General features: G+C 53.6%; 1 long non-coding RNA gene and 1 gene segment (V, D, J or C); one reads left to right on the top strand and one right to left on the bottom strand.

Moving 5' to 3' along the window:
* Positions 1-14,410, top strand: part of LOC147579626 (uncharacterized) — a 30,777-nt gene extending 16,367 nt beyond the window's left edge. Inside the window, exons 3-4 of the long non-coding RNA XR_015251962.1 lie at positions 7,929-8,123; positions 14,288-14,410. This is a non-coding gene — a long non-coding RNA (uncharacterized LOC147579626). The remainder of the gene's footprint in view (positions 1-7,928; positions 8,124-14,287) is intronic.
* The window catches only part of LOC147579625 (immunoglobulin heavy constant delta-like), a 29,400-nt gene continuing 18,914 nt past the window's right edge, over positions 4,671-15,156 (bottom strand). The window contains 2 exon segments of the C gene segment in view: positions 4,671-4,901; positions 5,230-5,378. Coding sequence covers positions 4,893-4,901; positions 5,230-5,378 — 158 coding nt within the window.

Below are 15,156 nucleotides of genomic sequence, written 5' to 3'. Positions count from 1 at the left end.
CCTAGGATGTGTGTGCTCTGAACCCTGCTCTCTGCTGCCACTGCCCCCGCCCTGCTGCCTCCGTCTCCCCATGAGACTTCTGCACAGTGGGCTTTCCATCACCTCAGAGTGAAGTCCAGGGCTCATTTCTGCCCCAGGACCCTTTCATCTGCTGCGCCTTCTGCCTGCAGTGTGCCCCTTGCCCCCATGCTGACCCTGCAGGTCAGTCACACCCTCTAGGATGTGTCAAATAGCACCTGCCGTGGATGTTTGTGTCTGGTCTCCTTGTCTTTCACACGACATTTCCTTGTTTTTAACTGTGCTGTTCATCCCTCATCAGGACGATGGTGCCACGGTGCAGGGGTCCGAGTCCTTCCATGGTAACACCTGCCTGGCACACAGCGGGCTGTTGATGAGTAGCCGCTGTCTGGATAAGCGGTCATTTGTTTGAAGTGGCTTTTCTTTGGTTCGTTGTGTGTTTCCTTGGTTATTTGTGTTTACAACCTACTGGAAATGATCTCTCCCTCCCCACCTTCCACTGAAAACGTTTCCATGCAGGTCAAATTCCTCCTGCTCACTGCATTTCTCCATCGTTCATTTACTTGGACTCTGTGATGGTGGCTAGGCCATGTACTCAGATACTTGGTCAAACACTAGTCCAGGGAGAGAAGGTATTTTAGAAATGTGATTAACATTTAGATCAGTGGCCACTGAGTAAAGCAGATTGCCTCCACGTGACGGTGGGCCTTGTCAAATCAGTTGAAAGCCTTGAGAGAAAAGTGGCTGAGGTCCCATGAGGAAGAGGGGTTCTACCTCCAGACGGCCTTCTGAACTTGTCCACTCTGGGTCCCCAGGATGCTGGCCCGTTTTATAGATTTGGGCTCACCAAGCCTACACAATCATGTGTCCGAACCTGAAAGTGCCCCCCTTTATATGTATACATACTTTAAAAATAAGATCATCTCTCACACACACCTATCATTCAGTCATCTGCCAGTCATCTCTCTATCATCTGCCTATCATCCATCATTGTTTATTCTCTGAAGAACTCTGACCAACACAGACTCTTTTTGACGTTAGACGCTTTGGCCTCTGTTTCGGGAGCTTTTTACTTTGTTTATGGGGACTCTGTCCTTATAGGTATTTGGTCTTTGCTCTGCAGGCAGAGCTGTGAGTCTCATTTTTTAAAGTTCCTGGCCTTGCTGTCATTCTGAGAAAGTCCTTATTTACCTCAAGAGAATGTAAATGCTTCCCCGTAACTTCCTCCGGTCTTACTGTGGACTTGTGTCCCTCAGTAGCACTGATGCTGCCATTGGGGGCAGGGCCCCATCTCCTGGCACCGAGGCAGTCTTGTTCCGGCCACTTTTCTTCCGGAATAACCTCAGCAAACATGGGTTTGGCCGTGGGCCGGGAATGGACATCAGGGCCTTGGCTGGACAGCACAGGCATCTGGTTTCGGCCCAGGTGCTGGGAGGTCTCAATCCACAAGCCCTGGGGGGCAGGGCTGGCTCAACCCTTCCCCTCAAACACCAAGACATGGGGTCCGGTCGGATGTGGGGCCTGCATGGGGCAGACGGCTGGGCAGTGGGTTCCATGCTGTGGGATCAGGTTTGTCAAGCTGTGATTTAGGTGTGGGAGGACACACATGTCCTGTTTATCAGCACGGCTGGAAACAGGTGTTTCTGCCCAGAGCAGGCGGCGTCCCGGCAGGCGAGGCTGCGGTGGCCCGGCTGAGCTGTGGAGCGTGCAGGACACGGCCCTCCCCTCGGACCACATGTCACAGCGCTGAGTTCGGGCCTGTGGCCGCAGAGCTGGGGAAAGTCACAAACGCGTTGTGTGGAGGGAAACAGCCAAGCCAAGGCCCCATGGGGGCTGTCACATGCCTCTGGCAGATAGACAGTTTGGCCGAGGTCGGTTGGTGCTTATGTAAGACGAAAGGAGAAGTCATGGTGGAGGGCAGCCCACGGGATTCTTCTGCTGAAGAAGTGAACCCGGCTGGCCAGGAGGGGCTGGGCTCACGTATGCTTTCCCCAGACGGAGCTCTGGCACTAGACGGATGTGCTCTGTCATGTACTCTAGGGCATGTTGTAAGTTTGCTTCCTAGACAGAGAGAAGCTCAAATGTGGACCTGCTGGGCCCAAACAGACACCCAGCATGCTCAGGGGCTTGGTGCCCTGCCCTCTTCCATTCTCCCGGGGCCTGCGGATGGGGCTGTGGGGTGTCGGTCCAAGGGCAGAGCCCAGAGCCAGGGGCAGCTTCCTTGGGAACAGCTGGGAGACAGCTGTGGCTGCCCTGTGGCGTCTCTGGGTGAGGCTGGGCGGGAGGAGGAGGTTGAGGCCTGGCGGCCCAAGTGCACACCCTCCTTTGAGTCCTGCCGGACCATTCATTCGTTTGTGTGCTCACTCATTCATTCCTTCAGCTACTGTGCATGCTGGGCGTGTGCTGTCCTTGCTTCCATGGGGCTTGGAGGGCGACTGGGAGGAGGACAGACCCTGGGGCAGGCGGATGGTTTCGGGCCGTGAAGTCAGAGGAGCAGGCCCGGATGGCCTCGGGGTGGCTGGCGCTGGGGAGGCCTGGCCAGGCCAGCTGGGTTAGGCAGAAAGAGCCTTGTTCCTGATGTAAAGGGAGCCCGTCAGCGGCTTTGAGCCGGGGCTACGGGCTCACAGGTCTTTAGGGGACCAGACCGGCTGTGGGCTGGGGAGGGGGCAGGCCTGGAGGCGGGCTGTACAACAGGGAGCTCTGGGTGGGTGTGACGTGGCTTGGAGTGTGTGGGAGGCAGGTCGCGATGACTTCGGGGAGTCTTTCGGGGGCCACTCGGCAGGTGGTCATTTACTGAGGTGGCAGCCTGGGGGAGGGTAGACTTCCGAAGGAGGTAACTGGGAATACAGGGACCGCAGTGTATTGTAAATGTGTGCCGTGTGCAGGAGGACACATCCGGGGGACAAAGTGCTCTTGTGACTTAGGGTCCATGTTGCGGGGGACGTGCATTCACTGAGCAAGTGTTTCTGAGCACCTACCATGTGCTGGGCTCTTCTTTCTGTGTTGGGCATCATCAGGGAGCCACAGAAAACACTGTGCTCTTGGCATTAACTTTCTGGGTGACGGGAAAGAAACAACCAACCAATATACCAGAGTGTGCCAGAGGGGCAGAGAAGAAAACGCAGTGGGGAGCGGCACAGGGCAAGGGCATGGCCACTACAGGAACCGTGTGCGGACGAGCTGTGGGGGCACTGAGGCCTCCTGTGAACTCTGGACACAGGGCTGCCCTTGCCACTGATAGGTCGCCGAGGGCAGGGTGGGCAGGGTGAGCCCTCCGGGGCACAACCGTGGGCAGCCTCCTGAGTGGGTGCCACAAGGCTGGGGCAGCAGGTGGGCCCAGAGAGAGAACGAGATCTGTTCTCAGAGTTTGGCCTGAGACCCTAGATGGGGCCCCCTCGGCCGGCAGCGGTGACACGGGGACCCTGGGTGTGAGTTTCCTGTGGCTGCCACAGCAAATCCCACAGACCTTTGTCTCCTCGGGGTCTGGAGCCAAGAAGTCTGCCCCCAGCCCCTGGGCCACAGGCGGGCGTGGGCAGGCTCTGGGACACAGCCTGTCCCTGGTTTCCCTGCTCCAGGAGCAGCACCTGGGCTTGTGGCCACCACGGGCACCTTGCTCTGGTGTCACGCTGCCTTCTCCTGTGGCTCTGTGACAACAGTGACCCCCACCAGCCGAGACCACCTCTCTTCTTGTACGCTGACCTTGATGCCTCTGCAAAGTGCCTTTGCCCCAGAGGTCACATGCAGAGGCCATGGGGGTCGTCTGACCACAGCCCCGCGTCCGGTCGTGGCATGTCAGCTGTCAGGTGTGGGTCAGCCTCCACTGGCCACGTGCAGTGATGAGCATGAGCTGAAGCCGTGGACGGATGAGGGTGGGTGAGGACGGAGGTGGTGAGAGGGACGAGCAGTGACAGGGGGACACCAGCGTTGTGGCATTGGGGGCGGGGGGGCCGTGGACCGGCTGGGCTTGACGGTGGCTGCCCTCACTCTTGCCCCTGGCCAGCGGGTGGCGTCCACTGTGCTCGCCTGCCCCCGTGACCACTTCCTCTTCTGCAGCTGGGGACCCTGGGCGACGGCAGGCTTCCAACGGTGACTGTGCGCTGGGCAGCACCAGGGTCTCCCATGCGCCCCTTCAGGCACGACTGCGCGCACTGCCCCCGCCTGCTGCACCGGAGGGAACAGACCCAGGAGGCCGTGGGGCCAGGCACACACAGAATGAGCTCCACGTGTGGGCAGCACCCACTGCCCCCAGCTAGGTGCCTGGGAGCCGTGTGGCGCGTGGGCATGTGTCTGTGCGCATTCGTGAGCACACACGGTCTGCAGACCAGTGCGTGCACTATGTGCGTGCAAGCACGAGCCTGGCGCTTGCACGTGTGTGTGCGTGTGCTGTGTCTGCAGGCTGCAGTGTGCGCGAGCATTGCCTGTGTCTGTGCACGCGCGCTTCTGTGTGAACTGGGCTTGTGCACGTGTGTGCGTGTGCGTGTGGTGGGTGTATCTGTGAGCGTGCAGAGCGGCACCTCTCCCCCCCGCCGGCTTCCCCACGGGGCAGCCCCCCATGGCCCGCCTGCCACAGCCGCACCCCAATCCCGGCTGGGACTCTCTCTCAGCCCCGGATCCTCTGAGCCGACGGAGGCAGGGAGACAAGAGGCAGGGTATGTGAGCAAGGTTGTTTATGGGGCCGGCTGGCAGGTGGGAAGGCAAGGGCCCACAGCCAGGGCCGCGGGTTCGGGAAGCGTGGGCTGGGTTTGGCGGCCGAGCCCTGGGCACAGGTGGACAGAGACGAGCATGGGGCAGGCGAAGTGGGGCCGGGGCGCCACGCACAGGCCGGAGTCCCAGCCTCCCTTCTCTGCGGGTGCAGGACATCCGCTCTCCTGGGGCTACTTCACCTGCAGCAAGAGCCCAGGGGTTAGGAAGGGGGCTGGTGGCCGGAGGGTGCAGAGGGGGGGATGTGAGGAGCCAGGTCCCCAGACGACAGGGCCCAGACCCCGGTGTACTTGTGAGCAGGTGCAACGTGCCCGCTTCCTGGCCGGAGTGCTGTGGCAGAGGGGAGGAGCCTCTGATGCCTGACAGGCCCCGGGCCCATGTCCAGGGCCCATGGCAGCTGCACATCCCTCCCGCTCCCACCAGGCTCCCTGGGCTGGCTCCAGTGTGCCCCCCACCGGGCAGGGCATCGCCTCCCCCCAGCCCTGCACACAGGTGTGCTGGCTGCCTTACTTTGATGAAGGTGACGAAGCCGCTGTAGAGCAGAGTGAGAAGGAAGAGGGCCGCGAACGTGGGCCACAGTCTGCCGGTGTCTTCCAGGTCCGTGGAGCCGCTGCCGCTCTCGTCATGGCTCTGGGGGGCTGGGGGGTCCATGTCCAGACCTGGGGAACAAGGGCGCTAGTGAGGAGGTTCGGTTCGGAACCCGCACACGACGGGTTGCTGAGTGACAGGGGACTGCTCCGGGCATGCTTCTCCCGACCCGGAGTCTGTGAGGCTTCTCCCGGCTGGGTCCCCCGGTGCCCACAGAGCCAGACGGGGCCCCCCACCCCGTGCAGCAGACGGGCCGGAGCCGAGCACTGTGGCGCACAAGTCCCGGGCGCGGGCGGGAGGTGGTTGTCACCCGGTAGGGGTAGTCGCACAGGGGACCCAGCCAGGCAACGAGAGGTGGGAATGGCACGCACGAAGCTGTTCTGGGAGAGAGCCGGGAGGGCAGAGGGGCCCCGGGTGGCTGCCGCGGAGAGCTTGGGCGAGTGGGGGCAGGGCGGGCATGGCGGGATCTGCATCTCTGAGCAGCCGCTCCCCTGGACACTCGGGCGGGGGCCAGGATGGGAGGGGTTGCTGGGGTCCTGGTTCAGGGCCCAGTTCCTGTGTCACGGGGCGTGAGCGTGGAAGTCGGTTGTGTGTGCTTGCAAACTTCATAGCGGTCTGTTTATTCTAATAATGAAAACATGGCAATCTTTGTTAGTTTCATCTTTCTAGTAATTGAACCCTGTTGCATTCTACGAAGGTGTTGGTCCACGAGAACAGGAAATATTAACAAAGGCAGCTGTCCTTGCTCCGGATAATTTGAGAGAACCTGTTCCAGACACGTGAAGTGTAGTGGTGAACGGTTGGGGGGGTCAGCTGGACAGTCAAAAGTTACACAGTCCTGCACGGACAGTGCCCTGTCCAGGTAAAGGCCGTGTGTCTGACCCCCCACCAGAGCACCAGACTGAGCCCCAGGGCATCGAAGGCTGCTCAGAGGACAGGAGGGTGGGTGGGTGACATGTTCATTTGCACCCTTCAGTCCAGTGAGGCGGGCCAGGCCGGTGGGCTTCGTGTCGGGCTTGGCCCAGGAGATGCTGTGATGTGGTTGGACGTGATCGGAACTGCTGTTAATGACAGAATCTGGATCTCCTGTGGGTCTAACTCTGCTGCTTCTTATCTTGATTATGGCTGAAGCTTTTCTGCTTCTTTGCATGTCTTTTAATTTTTGATTGCACACCGGGCATTGCAAACAAACAGCCAGCACTGGAGAAGTGGAGCACATGATAGCACTTTCCTCGGGGCGGGGGTGAGGGCACATCTGGTCTATCGAATCAGGACTTGAGCCGGTGGGATGTCAGGACAGTTGGCTTCAACTCCGATGTTTGGGGTGGGTCAGGGCCCTCCCTCCACTGGGCTTCAGAGTCCAAGCACCATGCAGGACTGGAGATCTGTCCCAGCTCTGAGCACAGGTCCTGTCTGGGGCAGTCAGTGGTGGAGGGGATACAGTTGGGGCTCATCCCTACTCTTATTCCTCATGTCAGCCCATGTGGACGTTAAAGCCTTGACTGATTCCCCCAGGCCTCTCTCCTCCCTGGATGCCAATACCTCTGTCCGCCTGTGCCCAGGGTGGGGGTAACGTAACCGTGTCCGTCGGTGTCCAGGGTGGGGGTAACGTGGCCAACAATGTTGTCTTGCCCAGGAGCCAGGTCAGCTGGGCTTCTCTGAGTCCTCAGCTCTTCAGTGACTTTAAATAAAGCTGGTTAATAAAGTGCGTGTGGCGCCGTCCTGCTGTTCCCGCTTGCCACGCTGCCTTCATTATCTGTGACATCCTCACTGGAAGCGCACGCATCCCGGTGCTGGGCAGCAAGGCTGGGCTGTGTGGGCACGGCCGGCAGGAAGACACCCTCAAGGAGGCCATTGTGATTAGTGGGGGAAGGACTGGAGGCAGTTGGCAGAGAAGTCCGGACGCTATAGGGTCCCCACACGAGGTGGAGAGTGTGGACCTGTGGGGGGTAAGCTTAGGAATCCCCCGGGCTTACACCAACGGGTTAACAAGGCACAGAGAAGTACGAAGCTATAGGATGCTCACCCCCGAGTTTGGGTAAACAAGACAAGGCAACCGAGAATAGGGGGGTATAGAGGCCCCCGATGCATAGGTATATGAAATAAACAAGATTAGGCATTCAGGGCAGAAGCACCCCCAATTTAGTACTATAGCAGCTTTCACGGGAGAATAGGACCAAGCTGGGTAAATTGGCGAACTGGACTGTGGACCCCTGCACTGCAGGCGTAGCAGCCCAGAGCGGAGATGGTTAACGAAAGCAAAGGTGCCTTGTCAACCCTGAAGTCACGTGTCCTCCCTGCCTCATCCCTGAGGCTGAGATAAACAGAGGTGCTGCCTCAGGTCAGCTGTAAACAACCTTCCTCCCCACTGCCCGGCGCCCGGATTTTGTTTTGTATTAACCCAAACCTCTAACCCCGAGGATCCTCAAGACCCCCTTTCCCTCACGTCCACAAGTTAATGTTCACAGATTCCTCGTCTCTTTGTGCACGTCCATCGCCGTGTTTGTAAGCCTTCTGATCCTGATACAAACGGGGCAAGGGCCCTTATTCAGGTCTTGTTTTTTCCTGGACATTAGCCATCTCTCACTTTAATCCTGTGCCCTGCTCTCTTGCTGGCCAAGAGAGAACTTTAGACTTGGAGTCTACGACCCCAAGTGACCCCAATGTGACAGAAGGAAAGGGGACTATGGGCCGACGTGGCAAGGTGCTGCCGCGGCCAGGCAGTGCGACACAAGGACTGCAGGACGCCGCAGAACGCTAAAGGAGCTCCAAGAAAAAAAACGCACATGCACTGGTTACAGTCTCTACCTGATGAGGTGAGGGATAAAGTGAAACTAGATTCGCTGCCGCAGAGCTTTTTGGGAGATCTCCCATGGGGCAACTCCCTCCCTCTGACTCCCTAGCCCCTGAACAAACGCGCTATGTTCGAATTTCTCAGTCCCTAGGAGAGAGAGCAGGGACTACTCTAAATTATAAGGCTCTCCTTAGATTATTGGCTGTCCAACAAAATTGCCCTTGGTTCCCAGAACAAGGAACTTATGACCTTGATGTGTGGGGACGAGCAGGGAAAACGTTACAGGCCAGGCATTCTAGAGGGGCTAATACCCCCCTAAACTAATCCTCACCTGGTCCATTGTCCATACTGCCCTTCTCCCCTCAAGCTCGGATGGTGTGTATGAAGATGTAGTTATCTAAAAAGGAGGAGAAACCTCGCTCCCCCTCTAGCCAGCCTGTGCCTGTGGCTCCTTTACAGCCAGGAGATAGTCCTCCTCCCCCAAAACGATGGTACGGTATCGATATCGAGCCTCTGAAAACCTCACCGACCTGCTCTGATAAAGTCCTCACCCCAGTGCAAAAGTGCATTAAAAAAAGCCCATAAGGCCAGTAAACTCCACCTATTTCCCATCGACAGGCAAAATGGGCAATTTGGTCACGAAGGCCTGCTCTTTCTAATTGTAAAAGAATTGCAAAAATCAGTTCGGCTGTATGTCCATCACAGCCCTTTTACATTGGGTATTTTAGAAAATATTCGCGGCTCTCATTCCGTGTGTGCCTGGGACTGGGGCTCTCTTAAGAACATCATCCGGACCCCAGCCCAGTATGCTGTCTGTGCCCAAGAGTTTCATGACGTTCGCATGACTCGTGCTGTGCAGAACTTTGCCACTGCTATTCTGGTGTCTTTTCAACAACTGACACAAGGCAGTATCCCCAACCAAGGCAGCCAGCCCAGCTTCCAGTCATTGTCAGCAAAGCAATGCACCGAAATAGTGCAGTGGATTTTACAGAGGGCATCCCTGATATAGGGACTCTAACTCTCTCTGTCTCACTGTTTCTCCCTATACACTCTGTTAGTCTTACTCTATGTGAGGGCCTCTCCCTCATTCATTTCCTGGGTTAATAACTATGATGATTAGAACCAATTGTCTCTGGCTAGTCTACCTCGGGATAGAGATTTTAAGGAATATTCCCAAGCAGCTGCCGAAACTCCTTTTGTTTGGGGGAACTTCCCTGCCTTTTCTGGCCCAACGTGGACTGCCTAATTCCACTAGTGCAAAACAAAACAAAACAAAACAAATGATACAAAACAAAACAAAAATCGATATCTGTTCATCTAGCTGAGCTGACAGACTTTAGGACCATATAAACTCTTTGTCCTCTGTGCCCCTCTCTGCCTTCAGGCCTCTTGGAGGTTCCTCACCTTTTCTGTCTTCTCTCCCCCTTCCTCCCATTTCTGCACCGCCTGGGGTAAGGCCTGCTATCTGAACCTTCAGTGCTTCAGACAGCACTCCTCCCCATGCCGTCAAAAGGCAAAAACATGAAGACAAAAGCTTCTGCACTGCAAAGGAAACAATCAACAAAACTAAAAGGCAACTGACGGAATGGGAAAAGATATTTGCAAATGACATATCGGACAAAGGGCTAGTATCCAAAATCTATAAAGAACTCACCAAACTCCACACCCAAAAAACAAATAATCCAGTGAAGAAATGGGCAGAAGACATGAATAGACACTTCTCTAAAGAAGACATCCAGATGGCCATCAGGCACATGAGAAGATGCTCAATGTTGCTCCTCATCAGGGAAATACAAATCAAAACCACACTCAGATATCACCTCACGCCAGTCAGAATGGCTAAAATGAACAAATCAGGAGACTATAGATGCTGGAGAGGATGTGGAGAAACGTTGCACTGTTGGTGGGAATGCAAATTGGTGCAGCCACTCTGGAAAACAGTGTGGAGGTTCCTCAAAAATTAAAAATAGACCTACCCTATGACCCAGCAATAGCACTTCTAGGAATTTACCCAAGGGATACAGGAGTACTGATGCATAAGGGCACTTGTACCCCAATGTTTACAGCAGCACTTTCAACAATAGCTAAATTATGGAAAAAGCCCAAGTGTCCATACACTGATGAATGGAGAAAGAAATTGTGGTTTATATACACAATGGAATACTACGTGGCAATGAGAAAGAATGAAATATGGCCCTTTGTAGCAACATGGATGGAACTGGAGAGTGTGATGCTAAGTGAAATAAGTCAGGCAGAGAAAGACAGATACCATATGTTTTTACTCTTATGTGGATCCTGAGACACTTAACAGAAGACTATGCGGGAGGGGAAGGAAAAAAAAATGGTTAGAGAGGGAGGGAGCCAAACCATAAGAGACTCTTAAAAACTGAGAACAAACTGAGGGTTGATGGGGGGTGGGAGGGAAGGGAGGGTGGGTGACGGGCATGGAGGAGGGCACCTGTTGGGAGGAACACTGGGTGTTGTATGGAAACCAATTTGACGGTAATTTTTTCATATTGAAAAAATAAATTGAGGTAAATTCATTGGATATCTAATGAGATAAGAGGCTAAAGCACTAACTACCAGATGTAGGTTTGTGCTTTTGACTTGTTGCAAAATAAAGACTAAGGATATTTGGAACTGTTAAAAAACATGCTTTATGCTTAATGGATTCATAAGTCTACCGCCTACATTTTTCTAAGTAACAGACAATTCACAATTGGTCGCTATCTAGTTTTCACTGGAGACTAAGGTTTCTAAGAGCTAAAATTCTGCTAAGTGTAGTTAAAACTGATAAAAATAACAAAGCAGCTCTGTATGTAGGAAAGTAGGAGATATGAAAGAAAGATATAAGAAATGTAAATATATTTTGTTGAAGGTAAAAGAAAGTAATTTTGTCCTATACAAGACTGGTTCTTTGCAAAGAAATGGCTTGGGACAAAATCTAAATGCAAAGAAAAGTTGTGGAAGTTTCGTGCAGGAAATCTTTAAAAAGGAATTTTATGTGTGGTCGGGACGGACTAAAGTTAAAGTAAATGGATTTGAAAACTATACGGGGTTGAGATTCAAATTCCTCCTCCTTTGAGCCAAAGGCTGGGAAAATGATGGCAATACCCTTGGTGCTGGCCTCCAAATCCTCCACGTTTGTGTTCCTGTTTAGCAGGGGACTGGATGCCTCTGCCAGATGACGGGGGGATGATATTTGAAGGGCTTTTACTCAGATACGTGGGAGCCGTTTTGCTAAACTTAGCCCATCGTATGCCACAAATGGATATTCACATGGCTGAAACATATTTGTGTGGTCATTGCCGAGAAAGGCAGGGGAATAGACCTTGGCTTTGGCCCTTTAAAATTTTTTTTTTTTTCAACGTTTATTTATTTTTGGGACAGAGAGAGACAGAGCATGAACGGGGGAGGGGCAGAGAGAGAGGGAGACACAGAATCGGAAACAGGCTCCAGGCTCTGAGCCATCAGCCCAGAGCCCGACGCGGGGCTCGAACTCACGGACCGCGAGATCGTGACCTGGCTGAAGTCGGAGGCTCAACCGACTGCGCCACCCAGGCGCCCCGGCTTTGGCCCTTTAACCCCCTGCCTCAACGGCCAGTGATCGATATGTCAGTTACTGCTGAGCAGAAGTAAAATTAGTGCACCCTACAACAACTACAGAAAACATAACACATTTTCGTTAATGGTAATGAATAAGTAAGTCAATACATAAACGTGTAAATAATTTTAACAAAAAGGGTAAAACAGCAGGACAACATGCCCTTTTAAGTTGTTTCACTTAAGCCTTGGTTGGAGTTACCCGTTTCTTACAATCCACAAGGCCAAGCAATTGTAAAATGAGCAGATATTATGCTCAAAACATGTGAAAAAACAGAAAGGGGGAGATACCCCTGGCTGTCTGCATGACAACCTCAGCTTCTTGATCGGGCTGTGATTACTCTTCACTTTTTAAATCTCAATCCTCAAGGACTCACCCCAGCTGAGGGACATTCTTTGAAATCAGATAAACCCTCTCACCCCGTGGTGCTCTGCAGAAACCCCTGAAGGGGGGCCCACACATACTGGGCCCACTCAGCTTCCCACCTGGGGCCGAAGATATGCTCGCGTTCTTTCAGATTCCCGACCTCTGTGGATTCCCTCAGAGGGAACCATGAGGGAATGGCATGGTGGAGACCCTAGGATATAGTCCGATGAACCAAGACTTCCGGAGAATGACCCCGAGGGAGCGGCCCCCTTCTTCAAGGTGGGAGAAGCCTCTTCGTGGACTCCTCATCCTGAAGCCACTCTACAAACACAAGTCCTTGCCCATGATATAACACGGGGAAGCCTTAAAACGCCTGTCTAACCAGGCTGGCATCCTCTTACAACACAGTGATATTGCATATACCCCCGATTCGCATCTGATGGCCGTGACTTCTGTCATTAACAAAAATTCAATACGTGTAACTCCTTGCCCTCATCTGTCCAGGCCAAGCTCGATATTCATATCGGGCTCATCTCCTTAACCCACCTCTATTTGACAGCTTAACACTCCTAGGAGGCAGCGGGGTCAGTACTGTTGTCTGGACATGTCCTCCACTGTGCAGGGCTGCCCATGGCCGGGCCTGGGCTGTTGGGGGGTGTCCGAGCCACTGGAGGCTGGCACAGCCTTATTCTTATTAGCAACAATGACACTGAGTTCATGGGAGGAGCCACTCTTAACCCTCCCTTCCAAATGGAACAAGAGCATTGGCTTTAAATGCCAAGACCTCAGTGGTGGCTTCCTCCAGCACCTCCTGTGTGTGTTACCAAACTCAACAACTTATCTGCTCGTATTAAACGAAGAATCAATTGGCTTTTGCAAGTACAGCCCAAAACCTCTACAAGGCCAGACAATTTTCCCTTTTTTCTCAGCCACAAGCTTTGCTATACCTCAAAAAACAAGCATATCTCACACTCCTAATGTTATAGCTTGCTCTAGTCTCAAATATTCAGACCACCCCTGGAACATTATTCCCTGGACAACCTGTTATGGAGAGACTGAACATAATCTTCACTGGGGTAATTGGACTGTTATGATAGGGGTCCTAGAGGATATCATGAAACAAAATAGTCTAATAAGACCGTATCCTTTGGCCAGCCTAGCAGGGGGATATTTTTTGGAAAAATGGAGATTCGTCTGGCCCTATAGTTTCTGCATATAAAGGAAAATTAAAACGACCTTGGCTTGTTAGTCTTTGGAAGCTAGGTCTTCCCTTCTTCACTCTTCCTATTAGCCATGGTGAAATTTATGTAGAACCACATGCTAACCTAACTGGGGCCTCCCTGTACGATAACCAGTTCACATGGACCAGTTCAAGGGACTACTTGTGTCCCTTCTCCCTATGTTCTCTTTGCTACCTCCACCATCCAGATCTGACAACTAGGACATAATTATAATATCTCTATGCCCCAAGGCTGGTTTATGTCCTGCATAAGTCATGATAACATCACCCAATTAAACATCTCCTCTTTATTAGTGCTTAGACAGTGCGTCTCAGCCTGGTTCCTGTTAACAGCTCTGTGTCCTACATGCATCCATCAGGACCAGGCGTGCTTTCCAAGCTTCTTCGACACTGACACTCTGCTGCAAGGCGGAAAAGATTTGTTAGCCTATTAATCACGGGCATCCTAGTAGCAGTAGGCGTTATCACCCCTGCCACCGTAGCTGGAGTCAGTCTGCATCATACTATCCAGACAGCCCATGTCCTTAACAAATTAATAACACCAAAGAATCTGTAAGCCAAACTTCGATTAATAAACAAGTCTTGGCCTGCCTTGAAGCTCTTGAGGCTGCAGTGGAATTCATTGGAAAGAAACAGGAGGCCTTGTTCCTCCGCTCTAAACTGCCCTGTGACCCTAACAACCAGCATATACGCGTGACTGCCATTCCTTAGAATCACTCCCAACTTGGGACGCTGTCCAGACACACCTTTGAAGTGACTTTTCTTCCCACCTCTCTGACAATATAGAAGATTTAGATACGACATTGAGCCAACAGCTACAATATACAGAGGATCAGCTTAAAAATGAATGAGCTGATTCCTGGGGAATGTGGCGTTACCTAAATCCTTTCTCACTTACAGCTAGCACCCATCTCAAATTCTGGATCACTCTGGGAGGCAGAATGCTTTTACTGTGTCTCTTTTTATGTCTTTGCAGAATCTCCCTCCAAGCCATCCAAAAGCAAAAGGAGGACCAGGAGCTCATCATGACAGTTCTCAAACACAAGACTAGAAGAACCAAGAAAAGCAAAAAGGGGGAAATGTGGGGGATAAGCTTAGGCCAAGGAGCAGGCCAAGGAGCAGGCCAAGGAGCAGGACACAGGCCAAGGAGCAGAACCAGGTCAGGAGGAAGAGGTCAGGGGCCTGGTGTGGGGGGACCTTCCGTGTGATGCTTTATAACAATGATGATGCTGGGCATGTGCGTGTGCTCAGGTGACCAGGGGTGCACGTGCACACACACCTGCAGCCTACACCTGGGGCTCTGTGCATGACGGCAGACCAGTCTCCAGCCTTGGCTGAGTCTGTCCAGGGGGCTGGTCCAGCCTCACCTGTGATATCACCTGTGATGGAGAGGCCTGGTTTGTGCCTGGGGAGGGCTCCCATCTGCTGGGTGTAGGAGAGTGGACATTGGAGGAGGTCAGCGTGGACTGGCTCTCAAGGAGCCTCGGGTGGGGGGGTCGATCTCCTTACACACCTGCTTAGGGGATCAGGGGAGGGAAGGTAAGCAGGGCCAGGAGGCTGCTCTGATGACTGGAGAACAGATGTGCCTGGGGGCCTGAGCCAGGGAAGAGGGTGCCCAGAGGGCAGGGGGCAATGCTGTGGAGATGGGCTGAGGACCAGGAGTCCCAGCCTCATTGGGGACAGGGGCTGGTGCTGGGACATCACGGGGAGGCCTGCTGGGACACAGGCAGGTGGACTAGGGGGCTGAGGACTAGGGGGCACAGGCTTCCTGTGTGACCCCCCCCACCACATTGCTGGCATGGCCTCCACATGGCATCTGCCTCTACCCGACTCCTAGGGCCACCT

This window comes from Puma concolor, chromosome B3, assembly GCF_028749965.1.
Source record: "Puma concolor isolate L17-30 chromosome B3, mPumCon1.1.hap2, whole genome shotgun sequence".
NCBI lineage: Eukaryota > Metazoa > Chordata > Mammalia > Carnivora > Felidae > Puma > Puma concolor.
Note: the sequence above shows the minus strand (reverse complement) of the source record. Positions and strands in the feature narration are given on the sequence as shown.